At 43.3% G+C, this 18,065-nt stretch overlaps 2 protein-coding genes across 4 annotated transcripts in view; both read right to left on the bottom strand.

The window, feature by feature from the left end:
• The window catches only part of ccdc13 (coiled-coil domain containing 13), a 75,813-nt gene extending 73,321 nt beyond the window's left edge, over positions 1 to 2,492 (bottom strand). For 2 of the 3 annotated variants that reach the window (XR_011885521.1, XM_072254174.1), the window contains exon 1: positions 255 to 792. Coding sequence is in view for 2 of the 3 variants with exons in the window: in XM_072254174.1 (XP_072110275.1) it covers positions 255 to 460 (206 nt within the window). In the remaining variant the exon portion in view is untranslated. Of the gene's footprint in view, positions 1 to 254; positions 793 to 2,468 lie in introns of those variants that run through there. The other variant, XM_072254173.1, reaches the window with a different exon arrangement.
• Positions 2,493 to 4,526: 2,034 nt separating this feature from the next.
• LOC140195576 (HIG1 domain family member 1A, mitochondrial-like) lies at positions 4,527 to 16,200 on the bottom strand. The gene is made up of 4 exons (XM_072254153.1): positions 16,028 to 16,200; positions 9,549 to 9,656; positions 7,895 to 8,029; positions 4,527 to 6,219 (listed from the first exon to the last, which is right to left on the bottom strand). The coding sequence occupies exons 2-4, from the start codon at positions 9,649 to 9,651 to the stop codon at positions 6,146 to 6,148; spliced, it is 312 nt and encodes a 103-aa protein (XP_072110254.1). The 5' UTR covers positions 9,652 to 9,656; positions 16,028 to 16,200; the 3' UTR covers positions 4,527 to 6,145.
• Between the last annotated feature and the right edge of the window lie 1,865 nt (positions 16,201 to 18,065).

The raw sequence follows: 18,065 nt of genomic DNA, 5'->3' as shown, positions 1-18,065 counted from the left end.
AACATTGCCTTTGTCTTCCTCGCCTCCGACTCTACCTGTAAGTTAACCTTTAAGTTGTTCTGCACAAGGACTCCCAAGTCCCTTTGCATCTCAGATTTTTGGATTTTCTCCCCATTTAAAAGATAATTGCACATTTATTTCTTCCACCAAAGTGCATGATCCAGCACTGTATTTCATTTGCCACTTGCTTGCCCACTCTCCTAATCTGTCTACTAGAGGATGGGGCTGGGGAGCAGGAAGTGGGAAAAGGTTACCGGCTGCTGATGTCAGTGCTGGCCGGCTGGGCAGCCACCAGTTGCAGGTTCAGATCATCCTGCTGGTCCGGCGCGGCCTGCCTGGCGACCTGCTGCTTCTTGCCGGCCAGCAGTATCTTCTCCAGCCTCTTCTGCTGCTGCTCCTGCAGGGTCTGGAACTGCTGCCTCAGGCCCCGGGTCACCTGCTCGTCCGCGTCGCCGTCCATCCTCAGCCCGCCCCCGGCACCCCGGCCGGTAATCCCGTCGACCGGCCGTGTTCCGCTCGGCCTCCGGGCCCGGTTTGAGGCCGGTATCCGCTGGCCTGGCCGTCTCGTAGCAACGGTAGCCGGGGAGACGCGGCGCCGGACACGCGGGCGGGCTGCTGACCGGCTCTTGCTTTAACATTCTCCTCGACTCTCCGGGATACCCGCTCACTACAAACACGGGCTGCCCGCGGCAAAGAATGTAAAATTAAAACAAAAAAAAAATGTTTTCAGCTCCGGACAGAGAAAGTTCAACTCTTTCATCGGCGCATTTCCCCCCCCCTCCTCCTTTTCCTTCTCCCTAGGCCTCCTGTCCCATGATCCTCTCATATCCCTTTTGCCAATCACCTGTCCAGCTCTTGGCTCCATCCCTCCCCCTCCTGTCTTCTCCTATCATTTCTGATCTCCCCCTCCCCCTCCCACTTTCAAATCTCTTAACTAGCTCTTCCTTCAGTTAGTCCTGACGAAGGGTCTCAGCCTGAAACATCGACTGTACCTCTTCCTAGAGATGCTGCCTGGCCTGCTGCGTTCACCAGCAACTTTGATGGGTGTTGCTTGGGTACCCTAGGAGTCAGTTTGGGACCTTTATTATTCATTATTTATGTAATGGAGGGCCTGAACTAAAGGAACAAGTTGGCTACATTGGATTTTTACTCCTTGGAGTGTAAGAGAATGAGGGTTGACTGTGTAGAAGTTTAAAAGATCATGAGGGATATTGAATAATGTGGACAGTCTTCGTCTTTTCTAAAGGTTTGGGATTGTAAAAGTAGAGGGCACAGATACAAGATAAGTAGGGAGAGACTTAAAAGACTTTGGAAGCAATTCCAAAGTAGTGAGTAGCTGGAATGAGTTGCAAGAGGAAGTGGACAAGGTAGCAACATGAAAGGCATTTTGATAGGTACCTGGAGGATTATGGGCCAAATGTGAGCAACTGGGACGAGCAGGGGTGATGCTGTAGTTGGTGTGGACCAGTTGGGCCCAAGGGTCTGTCTCTGTACTTTATTAACTCTATGACTTCAAGGTTTAGAAGAGGTTATCGAGGATGTTGCTTATGTTAAAGAGTATTAGCAACAAGGATAGGTTAGACAGCAGAGTTGTAGGAAAAGGTTAAATAGGTTAGGAATTTAGTCCCTGGAGCATAGGAGAATGAAGGAAGATTTGACAATGATGTTCAAAGTTATGAGGGATAAATGCAAGCAAGCTTTTCCCACTAAGGTGAGGTGAGATGAGAACTGGAGATCATAGGTCAAAGATGAAGGTGAAATGTTTAAGGGAACTTGACTGGGGGCAGGGGGCTGTGGAATAAGATGCCAGCAGAAGTGGTGGATATAGGTTCAATTTCAACGTTGATGAGAAATTTGGATAAATACATTGATGGGAGGGGTATGGAGGGCTATGTTTTAGATGGAACTAGGCACAATAACATTTTAGCATGGATTAGATAGACCAAAGAGTCTGTTACTATGCTGCAGGGCACCATGACTCTAAACTCGGATCATTTACTCCGCAGCATCTGAGCTAAAGAGTGACCCGGTAGAAGCATACAAATTTATAAGAGGTATGAACAGGGTAGATAGTAAAAAGTATTCCCCCCCCCCGCCCCCCGCCAAGAGTAAAAATGTCAAATTCTAGAGGAGGGAAAATTTAAAGGAAAACCTACTTTGCAGCTTTTTCTTATAAATACACGGAAGGGTAGCTGGCAGTCACACGCTGCCTTGGGAAGGGGTGGAAGCAGATACTATAGCAAGGGAGTTAGGCAGATACATGAATAGGTAGGAATTGACAGATAATGCTCTTGTGCAGGCGGATGCACAGTTTAAAGTTCATTTTTTTTGCTACTACCATTGGGGAGGAGGCACAGGAGTTTGAAGATCCACACTCAATTTAGAAATACTTCCTTCCCCTCCACCATCAGATTTCTGAACAGTCTATGAATGCAACCTTGCTATTCCTTCTTTTTTGCGGTACTTACTTTTCCAACCTGAATGGGAAAAACTTCTGCGAGGTACTTCTACTACAAACCAACAGATTTCACATCTAAAACAGGAATTCTGCAGATGCTGGAAATTCAAGCAACGCACATCAAAGTTGCTGGTGAACGCAGCAGGCCAGGCAGCATCTCTAGGAAGAGGTACAGTCTATGTCAATGGAAATAGATCTGATGCTGACTGTTGGCCTAGATATCCTAAGGCAAAGGGCCTGTTCCAGTGCTATATGTTCTGTTACTGGCCATTTTTATTGTCATCGGAGAGTCCAGAGGAGGTTCACGAGGATGACTCCCAAAATGAAGGGGTTAACGTACGAGGAGCATTTGGCAGCTTTAGGCCTGTACTCACTGGAATTTAGAAGAATGATGAGGAGCTGGAATCTCATTGAAACCTACCGAATGCTGAAAGGACTAGATAAGGTGGATGTGGAGAGGATGTTTCCTCTAGTGGGGGTATCTAGAACTAGAGGGCACAGGCTCAAAATTGAGAGGCCACCTTCTAGAACAGAGATAAGGAGTAATTTTTTTTAGCCAGAGAGTAGTAAATCTATGGAATGCTCTGCCATAAACTGTGGCAGAGGTCGAGTCCATGTGTATATTTAAGGCAGAAGCGGACAGTTTCCTGATCGGTCAGGGCATCAAAGGATATGGTGAGAAAGCAGGTGTATGGGGTTGAGTAGGATCTGGGATCAGCCATGATAGAATGCTGGAACAGGTTTGATGGGCTGAATGGCCTAATTCTGCCCGTGTCTTATGGTCTATTTTACTACCTTTCTCAGTGATTCCAAAATGTTACTCTCCCCCAGACAAATTTGCTATAAGACAATGTAGCATCCATTAGAAAACACTAATTTTTAATATTTTTCCACAATAGTTATTGCTTAACCAGCCCAAAATCATAGTGCATGAGGATAGATGAGAAATTAGTAGTAGTTTAACAATGAATGCTGGCTAGTTTCTTAGTATTTAGTTTTTTTTTCCCTTTAGCCTTAATGTTCTGTTTTCTTTGTATTTGTACAGATCATCTTTTTTTGCATGTTGGTTGTTTCAGGTTCTGTGTGCAGTTTCTTATTGATTCAATTGTATTTCTTTGTTCTACTGTGAATGCCTGCAAGAAAATGAATCTCAAGGTGGTATATAATGACATAGTTACTTTGAACTTTTGAACCTGTTTGCCTGGCTGTTCTATAATACTAAACTCACAGTTGGTTTAACCTTAGTTTTAATTAACAAGGTAACAGGCCCTACTGGCCCAATTACACTCCATGTGACCAATAAACCTACTAACCCATACATCTTTGGAATGTGTGGGGAAAGCAGATCATCCAGAGGAAACCCACAAGGGCACAGGGAGAAAGTACAAACTCCTTACAGACAGTTAGGAAAATAAAAGAACAAAAGAATATTCACTAAACATATTATTGTGTAAAGGAACAGCACGACATAACAGATAAAAATGTGCTTGGGCAAATGGCAGAGGATGGATCCAGAACCTTAGGATGGGGCACAATTGACATATACAAGACAGGCATTGGACTTCAGGGTTAAAATTTAAAACCAAGGGGCAAACAAAAAAAAATGCTGCTGTGGGAAGTCAGCAGTCAAGTGGCATCTGTGAAGGCAAAGGAATAGTTGCTACTTTGGTTTAGGACCCAAACCGTTAATTATCCCTCTGCCTCCACAAATGCTGCCTGATCTGCTGAGTTTCTCCAGTAGGTTAGTCATTTTCCCAGCTGCCTTTAACATCTGGATAACAGCATAGCACCACCTGTAATCCAGTCTCATGAGGGTGGGAGTGCGGTAGTACTGGAGAAATACCTACAAATCCTCCAACTGCCTACTGAGATCATTTTTAGTTAAGACGTTCACTTCACAGGTGGCTTCAAGATTCTGCATCACCAAGCCAGAATGTTTCACATTTATACCCCTGCTATACAAGTACACAATCTCACGACAGAAACCCAGCTTTCCTTGTGATTGCATAAAACCACAAGCTCCATCTTCAATATATTCTCTTTATTTAATATATAAAAATAATGCAAAGACAGTAAGAGGCACTTTTATTCCAATATATTTGTTACAACTATTTTCACAAGAGTGGTTTTATAATGAATAAATAAGAAAGCATTGAGGTATTTTAATAACAAGATTTCTGCTGCAATAAATCTACAAATCTTTAATTTACATTGAGTCACACTCAAACTTATAATGTGAATGTAGTACCACCACAACTGTATGCTGACATTTTAGACTGAAGCTTTCTAATTCTGAGGTAACCACTGCTTTAAAACTCTTTACACTAAAGCTGATCTGTAGTTGTATCTCTTGTAACTTTATGATATTCAAGTACTTAGTACACAGGTTTAATCTAGGCACAATAGATTTACCCCACAGTTGATGGTGCAATGTTACAATGCTTATCAGATCAAAGCACTGCTTCCGATGTAGAAGTGAAAGGCCAGTTCTCGTACTGTTTCCCATTCAAGACTTGTACAATTCAAACTGTCATTGGCCCTCATGGAAAATCAGCAGAACCACAGAATTTATAATACCCTGGAGATTAGAATTTTCCAAAAAGAATTGTGTAAATAAAACAAAGCATGGAGATAACAACCAACAAGAATTTAAGCATAACAATCAAATACAGAAACACATGATTAGATTAGATTATGACACATAGAAGTTAATGTAAAAAGTTTCAAGTAATTTCCCTCATCATTAACCCAACTTGCCTTTATAAATACTGACACAAACTTCAGTATTCACAATTTTCAGCAATTTTACAGATGTTGAGATATGAAATCTGTTATTTCAATGTAAGATATGTGGATAAGGCAGCACGTTCTTAAGCTGCACAAGATCACCAGCCCACTAACTAGTACACTGCAATGCAAGATGACGGTTATGTATGAGGACAGCAGAAGCCCAACTAGCAGCATGAATAAGCAGGATGTTCTGAAGTTAAAACACCAGAATTAGAAATGGGCATCTTCAAGTTATAATAAAACCGAATCTAACTGTTACAATCTCAGATCACAATACCAGAGCTTTGCAGCAAGTTATTCTCATATAATTTTCACTTACTTCCCTTGCAACATTAAGATTATAATACTTAAGTTTAAAGGTGGCTCTGGTTATATTCTCCTACCTCCTTAATACTCAACAACCTCATTCCACAACAAGCAAGCATCTTCAAGAGAATCCAAATAGGAAACAAGTAACGTGATCTGAAGTGCAGATCATTATAATCAGTTGAAAATAGGGATAGTTGCCCAGATAGCAACCTCAAGCCAAGATGGAAGCCAGCCTGTAGCCCTAAACTTTAAGGTCCAATCATATCCTGCCAACAAATTAATCAGTTCCATTAACAAAAGTATCTCAAGTCTAACTGTTGCAAGGGACACATTAAAAAGCTTTAGTTTGATTGTAAATCTCATTTTATAATGTTTGGTGAAATTATGACTTTTACTACATATGGCAATAATCACAAGGAAAATTACCTATCATTTGTAGGTAGTAAGATCAGTATACTTTCAGAACAAATTAAGTATTCTTCAGATATTTAAAACAAGAAAAATTCTAACCTCCTCAGTTTGAGGTATACTTAAAAGCCTTAATTATTATTATTTTTTTTTTTAAAGAGGTACTGTAGAAATCTTGATTCATTTGTGAAGGGAAGTATTCTTCTCTTCGCTGGGTTTCGGAAAATGTTCTTTGAACATCGAGTAAAGAACTCCTGCAAAAAAGAAACATTTTGGAAAATATTACTTTTCAATCTCAGCAAGATCTCCTTAACCAGTCACAACCAATGCATACACGCATTACAAACATGTGGATGACATTGAAACTGGTGGTGTGGTGGTGGAGAGTGATGATTGTCTAAAGAATGGCAGGTCAAATTTAACTGAGACAAATCTGACGTGAAGCCTTTTGGGAAATTAAACCAGTACAGGACAGAGTGCTTGAGGGGGCCCTGAAGAGTGCTGTAGAACAAAGAGGCCAAGGGGCACAAGTTCATAACTTGCTGAAAGTGGCAATGCAGGCAGACAAGGTGAAGGCAACAAATGGCACACTTGCCTTTATCAGACAGTGCATTGAGTAGATGTTGCTGACAGTGCATTGTGTGCAGTTCTGGTCACCATATTATAAGACAGATATGATTAAAGAGCAGAAAAGATTCATGAGGAGGTTACCAGGAATGCATGGCTCAACTTAGAAGGAGAAAACACTGGCACTGGTTTCCTTGAGTGAAAGAGGCCAAGGGGTGACATTAGAAGTTCATAGATTAATATTAGATTAATACAGAGAGAGATAAGGTGTATGGTCACAGTTCTTTTCCCATGGTAGCGGAGTCTAAAACAAGAGAGCATGAGTTTCAAATGAGAAGGGGAAAGGATTTAAGGGACACCTGAGGCAAGTATTTTCACACAGTACAGTGGGTCTATGGAAGAGGAATAGAGTAAGGCGAGTACAATTTACAATATTTACATAGGTCCACAGATAAGAAAGATTTGGCAGGATATGGATGAACTGGAGACATAAGAGACTATAGATACTGAGACTTAGAATAATAAGAAACAGTCTAGAACAGGAGTGGCCAATCTTTTACATTCCATGCGTCAATTTTTTCACACACAAGTTCAGATGAGACTTTTTTTCACGCACGAGTTCTATATTAACACTTTTACAAGAATTGTGGGGGTACAAGAGTTGTATGGCGCATCTGAACTCGTGCGTGAAAAAATTGACGCTTGGAATGTAAAAGGTTGGCCACCCCTGGTCTAGCAGCTTGTTTTCTGCTGTTTGCGGGAATAACACGGGAAAGTACAGAAAGTATTGGGCTGAAGGGCCTGTTGCTATTCTGTATAATTATGACAACACAATACACTGGAAGGAATGTGGTGCTGTGCAAACAAACAAAAAAGGTGGTCTGGGCTGACCGTAACTTGAGAATATGCAATCCCAGGTCTTAAAGCCAAGCTTTCCTTTCCCTACTTCAAATAACTCCACATCAACTGCAAAACTCAAGATCCAATCAAAGACCTGCACCTACTTATAGCAGTGTAGGGAAAAAATGTGTTGCATTTATACCTCCCCAAAGTATCCCATCAGTATCCAAAGATTAAAAGTATGGCTTTGTAAAATTGTTATTAACATGTTGCTCTAATAGATTGCCAAAAACACTGGAAAATTGCTGCTTCATTAGAGAACAACACAAACTTGAAAACAGAAACCAGTGGTCCAGCATGATTGTTAACTGTCAAATTTGATGTGGAATGGTTTTAGGAGATGCAATTAAAACATTCTGCTTATTTAGCACTAGCCTCAAACAGATGCAACCTGCACAGATTTTTCTGATTCACGCCTGACCATTATCTGCCCAAAGCTTTTGTTTAGATCAAGACCATTACCCAAAGTCATTGCTCCCACCACACATCCTTGGGCTGCCACACGCATGTGGATTAGATGCACTGACATTTTTTTGTTCCCCCGAGCCTTCAGTTTGAAGAGTCCATAGGCCACCACTGATGCAAAACCAGCAATACCTAAAACACAAGAGAAATATTTTTCTAAAGGCTGGGAATTATTCAGAATACCGTCCGTAGCCTGTCTTTAAACAGGAAATTCTGTAAATCAATTCTATAATACTTCTAAATACTGTTCATGCAGTAAGGAGTCAAATTAGATTCTACTGTTAATTATGTGTCACAATGAGGTATTAAAATACCACCTTCTTAAAAGGAAATTCATTCTACACAAACACAAGATTTTCCTCACTCACTTGTTACTCCCAGCATGTTCTGTGTCTTTTTCAGACCCTACAATATTTTCCTTTGTGATACTGTTTCCTCTATTCATAATATTTAATGAACTCTGAAATATAGGATAAAGTCAACAGAGGCATTCCTGTAACGCGTGCTTCAACTTTGACTGAATGGTCTGGAAGTTGAGATGCTGACACAAGGTACACCCAGGGAGAAATGATACGATATACAACCATTGTGTTCCTGGGTTTCCAAATGCAGCATTTCAGTGAATGAGATTTCAATGGGCAAGATGGCAGCATGCTCAGAAGCAGTGGCTTCTACAAGGTCAACCAAAGGTGTTCTTGTATTTTTTTTTTTTTTTTAAAAACACTTACTGGACATTAATAACTTAAAGTACTGCAGGTCTAACCTGTCAGCAAGTTGCTCGCTGGCAGAGAAATTGAAGTATCTGGACTTGATGCTGACCACAGTGTCGCCTGCGACAGAGACACGTCGGTATGTGAAGGTGACGTGCAGTCTAACACTGAGTGATCATCTTAGTCGCTTTTCTTGTGATCGCAAGGCCCTGTTGGACATTGGTGGCGTGGAATGCTGCAGGACCAATTCATTGGTTTACTGGCAAATGGCAGGGGTGGAGCTCCTCAGCAGTGAGGAATATGTCTCAAGGTGCGGTGTTGCAGCACCCAGGGGGAGGCACCGGAGTCACGGGCTCCACTGGAGTGCCGGAGGCGGTGTGGTTCCATGCTGGAGTCAGTGCTGCCACCTGCCCCACTCCCCCAGTGTTCAATCGGCAGAAGACAAGCTGTATTGTGTTCAACTGCAGACTACTACAACGTTCATGAACTCAGGGACTTAAGACTATAATTTTTGTGTGCCTCCGTTTTACTGCTCTTTTATATGTGCTATATTTGCCCTCTCCTATGTTTGACTGTCGGTACTATGTTTTGTACCATGGCCCCGAGGGAACAGAGTTTCATTTGGCTGTACTCATTAGTTGAAAGACAATTAAAACTTGAATCATAGATTATGCTCACAATTATTGAGTAAACAGTACAAAGACTCACTGAACTACAAAGTCAGCAAAACGTAGTCAATGAGCCACATTGCAAACTCAGGCCTAGAATGAGAGAGAACGATGCTGACCACAGCTCTAATGTCAAATGGGTTCAATACACAACTAATTAACACGGGCTCTTACCCCAACTATAAATAATTTGAATTTTATCTGATGAATTGGATAAAAGTGATTATATAACAATACTGTTAACTTGACAAGGAGATTTAGAAGCCAATTTACCGATAGGAACAAAAGGGGATTCCTTGGATTTTCGAATAAGTTTAGAGGCGTGGTCATCTTCTTGGCCAAGTGTAGGCAGCAAACCCGCATCACTTGAAGACATGATGGCTGCAAAAATAAAAAAACATGAAAGCTGTAATGCCAGTTAAGTAGTGGGAATTGTTACAACGTGAATGTGTGACAGCTGTCCTTAAGTCAACAGAAGAATCATCTTTCTATGAATAAAGTGGAAGTTATTACATCTTCAATCATACCAGCCCAAGTACATGGTAAGAGTTCTTCCATACAGCATCCTGAGCACAACCACCTTCAGCTGTTTCAATGTCTTCTCTTTCATTTAAATCAGAAGTGGGAATGATTGCTGATGACTCCAGTGTTCAATTCCACTCAGCTCCTGATCATCAAATGAAGAGGTCTATCTCTGCATGTAGTGAGAACTAGATAATAAATATACTTTGAACAATATTGAAACATGGGCTACATAGTTCCAAGTCATATTTACAACACAATCCCAACAACAACAATCCTTTAGGATTTAAAGTCCTTTCCTTGCTATTTAAATTACCATCACTGGGGTGGGAAGGGATTGAACTACTGACAAACGCACCTAAACTTGACAAACACTACAGCTCCATGATCAAAGTTAGGTATCAACTCCAAGGTGCATAATAAGTTCACATTGAAATATTATAACATAGAGAGTACACAGGAATGACCCACGTCCATGCCATGATTTCAATTTAATCTGCACATTGACTATATTCCTCCATGCGCCTGTTTAAATGTGCTACTGTTTATGTTTCCATCATCTCCCTGGGGGAGTGTTCCGGAAACCAGCCGCTGGTTCTGCAAAACAAAAACTGCCCCACCCCTCACTTAAAGCCAAGTCCTCTAAGTGTTTGATATTTTCACCCTGGGAAGAAAAAAACTCCAGTTCTAAGCTGTTGTTTTATTAACTTCTATCCTCTTAACACACAGGGAATGCACACCAAATTGTCCAGTACTAATACTCTCCAATCCAGGCCACGTCCTGATGAATCTCAGTTGTAAACCTGTGGAATTCTTTGAGGAAATAACAGGCTGGACAAACAAGGTCAGAGGATATTGCTTAACTGGATTTTTGAAAGACCTTTGACAAGGTGGCACCCTGAGGCTGCACAAGAGCCCATGGTATTACAATAAAGATACTAGCATGGACAGAAGATTGGTCGATTGGCAGGAGGCAGAGTGGGAATAAAGGGGCCCTTATCTGGTAGGCTGCCAGTGTCGGTTGGGACCACTTCTTTTCACATTACACGTCAATAATTTGGATGATGGAATTCGTGGCTGTGGCCAAGTTTGTAGACAATACAAAGATAGGTTGGGGGGGGGAGGGGTTGGTGGTATTGAGGAAGAAGGGGGTCTGTGGAAGGACTCAGACAGATTGGGAGAATGGGCAAAGAAGTGACAGTGATGCACTTGGTAGAAGGAATAAAAATGAGGAGAAAATTCAAAAATCAAAAGGTGCAAAGGGACTTGGGACACCTTGATCAGGATTTCCTAAAGGTTAATTTGCAGCTTCAGTCAGTGGAGAGGAAGTCAAATGCAACATTATCATTCATTTCGAGAAGACTAGAAAATGAAAGCAAGGATGTAATGCTGAGGCTTTATAAGGCATTGGTCAGACCACACTTGGAGTATTCTGAACAACTCTGGACCCTTATTCAGAAAAGATGTGCTGGCATTGGAGAGAATCCAGGGGAGGTTCACAAGAATGATTCTGAGGGTTAACATACGGAGAGTGTTTGATGTTCTGGGCCTGAACACGCTGGAGTTTAGAAGAATGAGGGCGGGTGGACCTCAATTAAACCTATTGAATATTGAAAGGCCTAGACAGAGTGAATGTGGAGAGGATGTTTCTGAAAGGGGATGAGTATAGGACCAGAGGACACAGCCTCTGAAAATAAAGGGACGTCCATTTAGAACAGAGATGAGAAGGAAGGAGATATTGATATTCATGCCATCAGGTTGGCACTCAGCCTCAGGGTAGAGGGCCAACCACCTCTGCACCATCTGCCACAAGTGGGACTTCCCTGTGGCCAAGCATTTTAATTCTGATCCCCATTCTTGTTCTGACATGTCGATGCCAAGATGAGGCCACCCTCGTATTCTAACTGGGTAACCTCCAACCTGAGAGCATGAATATCGATTTCACCTTCTGGTGAATGAATCCACCTCCTCCCCACTCACTCTATTCCCCACTCCGACCTTATCCTTCACTTTTTCACACCTGCCTATTACTTCTCCCGGGGTTCCACCTCCACTTCCCTTTCTCCTATTGTCCACTCTCCTCTCCTATCAGATTCTTTCTTCACCAGCCCTTGACCTTTCCCACCCACTTGGCTTCACATATCACCTTCCAGCTAGCCTCCTTCCCCCTCCCCCCATTTTTTATTCTGGTATCTTCCCTTTTCCTTCTCAGTCTTGAAGGATCTCTGCCTGAAACATTTGCTCTTTTCCATAGATTCTGCCTGACCAGCTGAGTTCCTCCATCATTTTATGTGTGTAAGTTGCTATAGATTTTATTTACCAAATCTTCCTGAAGGAAATAAACCCAGTTTTAATTTCATGACCCAAAATGATTTGCATAGACAGGCAATCCAAACTTACGAAAATTGCACACACTTCCTCATTTCCCGTAAACCATATGCCTGGCTGTGTTTCTTTGTGTGGCTGAGGTAATCTGCTGGGTTTGATTTACGGGAAAGCCTCACTTATACAAAGCAATGAGCAAATCACAAATTACTTATTCACAATGACATTGCAGATTTGCTTGATGATTCATTAGAGAACAAAGTAAATTGTAAAATAGAAACCAGACCATTAGCTTATTAGTTGGCAGGCAAGAACAAAAAATTGATGGATTAAGAATTGTAGCCAAACATCTGCTTTCTGGTGGGAATTAAAATAAATCTTTTAAAAGCTATTCCCACAGATAAAGAAAATATTTGAATATACTGTAGCATCTGTGCAAGAGTCACAGCAATATAGACCATTTAGCCCAACCAGTCATGTCAACTATGGTATCTACCCAGCTAGTCCCAATTTCCTGCATTTGATACATATCCCTCCAAACCCCAAGCCTCCGTGTAATTATCCAAATGATTCTGAACTGACATGATTCTACCAGCCTCAACCAGTTCCTCTGGCAGCTTATTCCATGTTACTCATACCCTGCATGAAAAAAGTTGCCCCTCTGGTTCCTTTCCACCACCCCTCCTCCAATGACCCGGTGCTGTGTCCTACTGAGGCCGATATGAGGAGAACCCTGTGCAGGGTCAACCCACGGAAGGCTGCTGGACCAGAAAATATTCCTGGCAAGAGTGCTTACAGGATGTGCAGACCAGCTAGCAGAGATTCTCACTGACATCTTCAACATTTCCCCAAGCAGCGCCATCGTTCCTACGTGCTTCAAGGCTGCCACCATCATCCTCGTGCAGAAGTCTTCAGTGTCCTGCCTCAACGACTACCATCCCATTGCACTCACATCCATCATCATGAAGTGTTTCGAGAGGCTCGTCATGAGGTACATTGAGACCCTGCTGCCCCCCTCACGGGACTCCCTGCAGTTTGCGTACCGTCCCAACCGTTCAACAGACGACGCCATTGCCATCACCCTCCACCTGGCCCTAACCCACCTGGACAAAAAAGACACGTACGTTTGAATGCTGTTCATAGATTTCAGTTCAGCATTCAACACAATCATTCCTCAGAAACTGACTGGAAAGCTGAGCAAACCGGGCCAGAGCACTTCCCTCTGCAACTGGGTCCTAGACTTCCTGACTGGGAGACCTCAGTCAGTCCAGATTGGAAGCAGCATCTCCAACACCATCACAGTGAGCACAGGGGCCCCCCAGGGCTGTGTGCTCAGTCCATTGCTGTTCACTCTGCTGACCCACAACTGTGCTGTAACACACAGCACAAACCACATCATCAAGTTCGCCAATGACACGACCGTGGTGGGTCTCATCAGCAAGAACGACGAGTCAGCATACAGAGAGGAGGTGCAGCGGCTAACAGACTGGTACAGAGCCAATATCCTGTCTCTGAATGTGAACAAAACAAAAGAGATGGTTGTTGACTTCAGGAGGACACAGAGCCACCACTCTCCGCTGAACAGCGACGACTCCTCCATAGAGGTTGTTAAGAGCACCATATTTCTTGGTGTTCACCTGGTGGAGAATCTCACCTGGTCCCTCAACACTAGCTCCATAGCAAAGAAAGCCCAGCAGCATCTCTACCTTCTGCAAAGGCCGAGAAAAATCCATCTCCCACCCCCCATCCTACAGAGGTTGTATTGAGAGCATCCTGAGCAGCTGCATCACTGCCTCATTGCACCATCTCAGATCGCAAGGCCCTGCAGCGGTTAGTGAGGTCAGCTGAGAAAATCATTGGGGTCTCTCTTCCCGCCATTACAGACATTTACACCACACGCTGCATCCGTAAAGCAAACAGCATTATGAAGGACCCCATGCACCCCTCATACAAACTCTTCTCCCTTCTGCCATCTGGCAAAAGGCACCGAAGCATTCGGGCTCTCACGACCAGACTATGTAACAGTTTCTTCCCCCAAGCCATCAGACTCCTCAATACCCAGAGCCTGGACTGACAGCAACCTACTGCCCTCTACTGTGCCTATTGTCTTGTTCATTATTTATTGTAATGTTTGCACTGTTTTGTGCACTTTATGCAGTCCTGGGTGGGTCTGTAGTCTAGTGTAGATTTTGTGTTGTTTTACGTAGTTCAGTGTAGTTTTTGTATTGTTTCATGTAGCACCATGGTCCTGAAAAACGTTGTCTCATTTTTACTGTGTACTGTACCAGCAGTTATGGTCAAAATGACAATAAAAAGTGACTTGACTTTTAAATCTTTCCCCTCTCACCCTAAACCTATACCCTCTAGTGTTCAACTCCACTACTCTGGCTACAAGGACTTATTCTCCAGCTCTCACAGAAAGATTTAAAATTATAAAGGTCTCCTTCCCCCCCCCCCCCACCACCCTGTATTTTCCTACATTCTGAGAAATAAAGACCTAACCTGGCCAACCTCACTCTATAACTCAGGGCCTTTAGACCTGGCAACATGCTTGCAAGTCTTTTCAGCACACTCTTCCTAATGTAACCACATCTATAGGGCGACCAAAACTGTGCACAGTTCTCCAAGTGCAGCCTCAACAATAACTTATACTACTGCAACATAATCCAACTTCAAAACCAATACCCTGACTGATGAAAGAGAAATGGGAAAATCCATGTTCAAGTTAATATATTTCCATAATGTTTTTAAGGATTACCAGCATATATTCAAGGAAAATAAACATGTGAAGCCATAAATTTATGAGGTGCCTCTAAGCAAGTTTCACCTCTCCTCCCTTAACTCCCACTGTTGTTTCAGTGCCAGGAAATGAAAAATTACATCAGAACTGAAAGTTTTACTCTGATTCCATTAATCCCAGGCTTCAATAAAACTCATTTGTTAACCACCTATCACAAAACACTATGGCAACAACAAAAAGTGACTGTCTTTTTACTGACTGGAAAAAGTGTACCACACACAAGTTACACTGCGAACAACTCAACATGGCCTTTTCGTCTTCCTCCAACTCACATCCCACACCTTGGACCATGACCTGGAAAATCTCACTGGTTTACTGTTACACGTACCAAGGTATAGAGGAAACCGCATGCCGTCCACACAGATCACTTCATCGCATCAGTTCAATGAGGTAGCACATGGGAAAATACCGAATAAGGCATTGCAACCCTCATCAGAGGGCGCAGATACACCGATCCCACAGAGGCAGCGCCACACCCATCACTAAGGACCCTCAGCATCCAGGATGGACTCTTCTCATCACTCACCAGAGAGGAGCTACAGGAGCTTGAAGATGGAATCTAAATAACTTTGAAACAACTTGCTCCATATGTAATTTCTGAACTGCATATGCACATTACCTCATTTTCCCCCCACTATTTTGCAATTTACAGTAACTTCACGCCCTTCTATCGCATGCCACTAAACAATTTCACATCCTATAAAACAGTGATAAAAACATTCGAATTCCTCAGTTTAGTGTAATAAAGGCAGACTATAATGTGCAAGGCCAATAACAGGATAAATTGCGAGGTCAAGAGTCCATCTGATCGACTGAAGGACCGCTGTCTTATAACGGCGGGATAGAAACAGCCCTGGAGCCTGTTTTCAGGCTTTTGGAATTTTTTACACGGTACTGAAGCTGAAGGCCAAAAAGACGCCGTGGCAACGCAGCAGTGGAGTGAAGAATACGAAGACAACATCTCCTGCTGCGATGCTGTCTCTCACTCGCCGGTGCTCAACCCGATGGGGAGAGCCGACCCGCTGCCTGTGTACCGCGGCCCCACTCGCTGATCAAGGACGGGCGGCCCCCGACCGAATACCGGAGGGAAGGTGATGCGCCTCACCTGATCGTCCGTCCGAAGTCCCGCTACGTCTCCGCTCCGAAGCCGCCGCGCCGGTACTCCTCACCCGGTCCACACAGGAACTGACGCAAAAGGCGATAAACGGAAATGACGAAGACACCGCCCACGTATGTCCAACTTGAGTTAACTTTTGCAGAATTTACACAGAAAACGTAATAAGTATTATAGTATCTAGTATATGTATCGAGTCTGTAATTATTTTCAGTAACTTTACTGATTTGATGCGTTCATGTCCATGGGAACTGTGTTAATTTTAGAAGCAGGGAGAGGGGCTGTGAGTTTCTATGGTAACGTAATCACGCCCAACTTTTCGTGAATGCGAAGTACCGGCCGCGGGCAGCGCACGTCATGGAAAATCAGTGTGATTGACGTGCGAGCAACCCATTCAACAGGTGGATGGAGTACAGATGATGAAAAGGGGCGTTTCCCTCTTCGGGGGCAGTGGCGCTGAATCACGAGTTGTGCAACTTCTGGGGGAAATACTCCTATTTCTCAATAGGATGGCTGTAGGTTTTTTCCCCCGGAAAAAGGAGTTAAACACATCTCTCTTATTCCTGGCAGCCACACCTTGCCTCGCAATCTAGTACTGTATTTAAATTCTAATCACAAACAAGAGAAAATCTGCAGATGCTGAAAATCCAGCAACACACACAAAATGCAGGAGGAACTCAGCAGGCCAGGCAGCATCTATGGAAAAGAGTTAAAAGGTCGAAGTTTCGATCCGAGACCCTTCATCAGGACTGGAGAAAGAAAGTTGTGCATCTATAGTTCTGTGACGTTGTCCTTACCACTACACAAACGAAGTCCAAGCATTTTGTGTGTGTGGTTTAAATCGTAATGTCAGCAATGAAATCACAAGGCTGTAATAAAGCATAAAAACAGAACATTCATGGAGAGCTCAACTGTGTTCCATTATTTCTGGTGTCTGGACAATCAGAAATAAAGTGATGCAGCCTTAACTTATTAGGGGACAGGAGAATGTCATACGTAGATGTGTACGTCAGGATGTTCTTTATTGACTGCAGCTCAGCAATCAAAGTTCAAAGTATATTTATCAAAGTATACTATATACAACCTTGAGATTCATCTTATTACAGGCAGCCACAAAACACAGAAACCCAATAGAACCCATTAAAAATAGAAGACTGTCAAACACCCAGAGAATAAAAGCAGATCGTGCAAACAATAGAATCAACAAATAGCATTCAGAACTGAAGATAACGGAAGTGAGCCCACAGCCAGCCGATTCAGGGGCCACAGCCTCACTTCATCGCAGAGACAAGTAAACCCCCGTGAAGCAGCAAGCTGAACTAGCCTGTCTCCCTCCTCTGGCCCTGACCTTTTCAAACTGACCTGGTGCTTAAATCATCCAAACCTCAGGTCGCTCCTAGCTCTCGGACCCTGGCCCTGCTGCTTCAATACATTCTCTGGCCTGGGCCCCATTGCCTCAATTTGGCCCATTACCTGACCCTTCCAATTCGGCCCAGTGCTTAAATCAATCAAACCCCATGTCCTTCCTTACTCTCAGGGACCCCCCCGGGCTTCCCCTCGATTCTGCCACATCAAATCGCCTCCACATCCGCTCCAGCAATGGCCAAACACTGCTTCATTCCCCCCTCCAGTGCCCAGGCCAAATTGCCTCGATTCAGCCTGTCCACACACGCTGCGACTGCCCGGCACCTTCAGGACATCAGTTCACACCGCAATAATGCCAAATTGTACAGGTGGCTCACCTTCAAAAGGGAAGTTGCAGGCTATTAACTGCAGTGATCATTTACCATAAGGAGTGTGATTAATAAAGTAGTTACCAGCTTTCTTTTTTTAATTTGTCGCCAGCAAGTAGTCTCTGAGCTTCACCAGCGCTATCTTAAATCAAAAGATCCCATCATCCCCTCAGATCTAATCATTATTCTCCTAGACCTTGGGCTCAAAAAGCTCCTTGTGCAATTGGATCCTTGATTTCCTCACTTGCAGACCCCAGTCAATTTGACTGGCAACCGCATCTCTTCAACGACCTCCA

The sequence above is a fragment of the Mobula birostris genome, chromosome 3 (genome assembly GCF_030028105.1).
Source record: "Mobula birostris isolate sMobBir1 chromosome 3, sMobBir1.hap1, whole genome shotgun sequence".
NCBI lineage: Eukaryota > Metazoa > Chordata > Chondrichthyes > Myliobatiformes > Myliobatidae > Mobula > Mobula birostris.
This window is presented reverse-complemented; position numbering and strand designations above follow the sequence as displayed.

Excerpts from the sequence above, each read along its gene's own strand:
- LOC140195576 (XM_072254153.1), bottom strand. The coding sequence starts at position 9,651 with ATGTCTTCAAGTGATGCGGGTTTGCTGCCTACACTTGGCCAAGAAGAT. Across the intron at positions 8,030-9,548 it reads ATCCCCTTTTGTTCCTATCG|GTATTGCTGGTTTTGCATCA; the intron begins GTAAATTGGCTT and ends CTTGTGTTTTAG. Across the intron at positions 6,220-7,894 it reads GGTGGGAGCAATGACTTTGG|GAGTTCTTTACTCGATGTTC; the intron begins GTAATGGTCTTG and ends TCTTTTTTGCAG.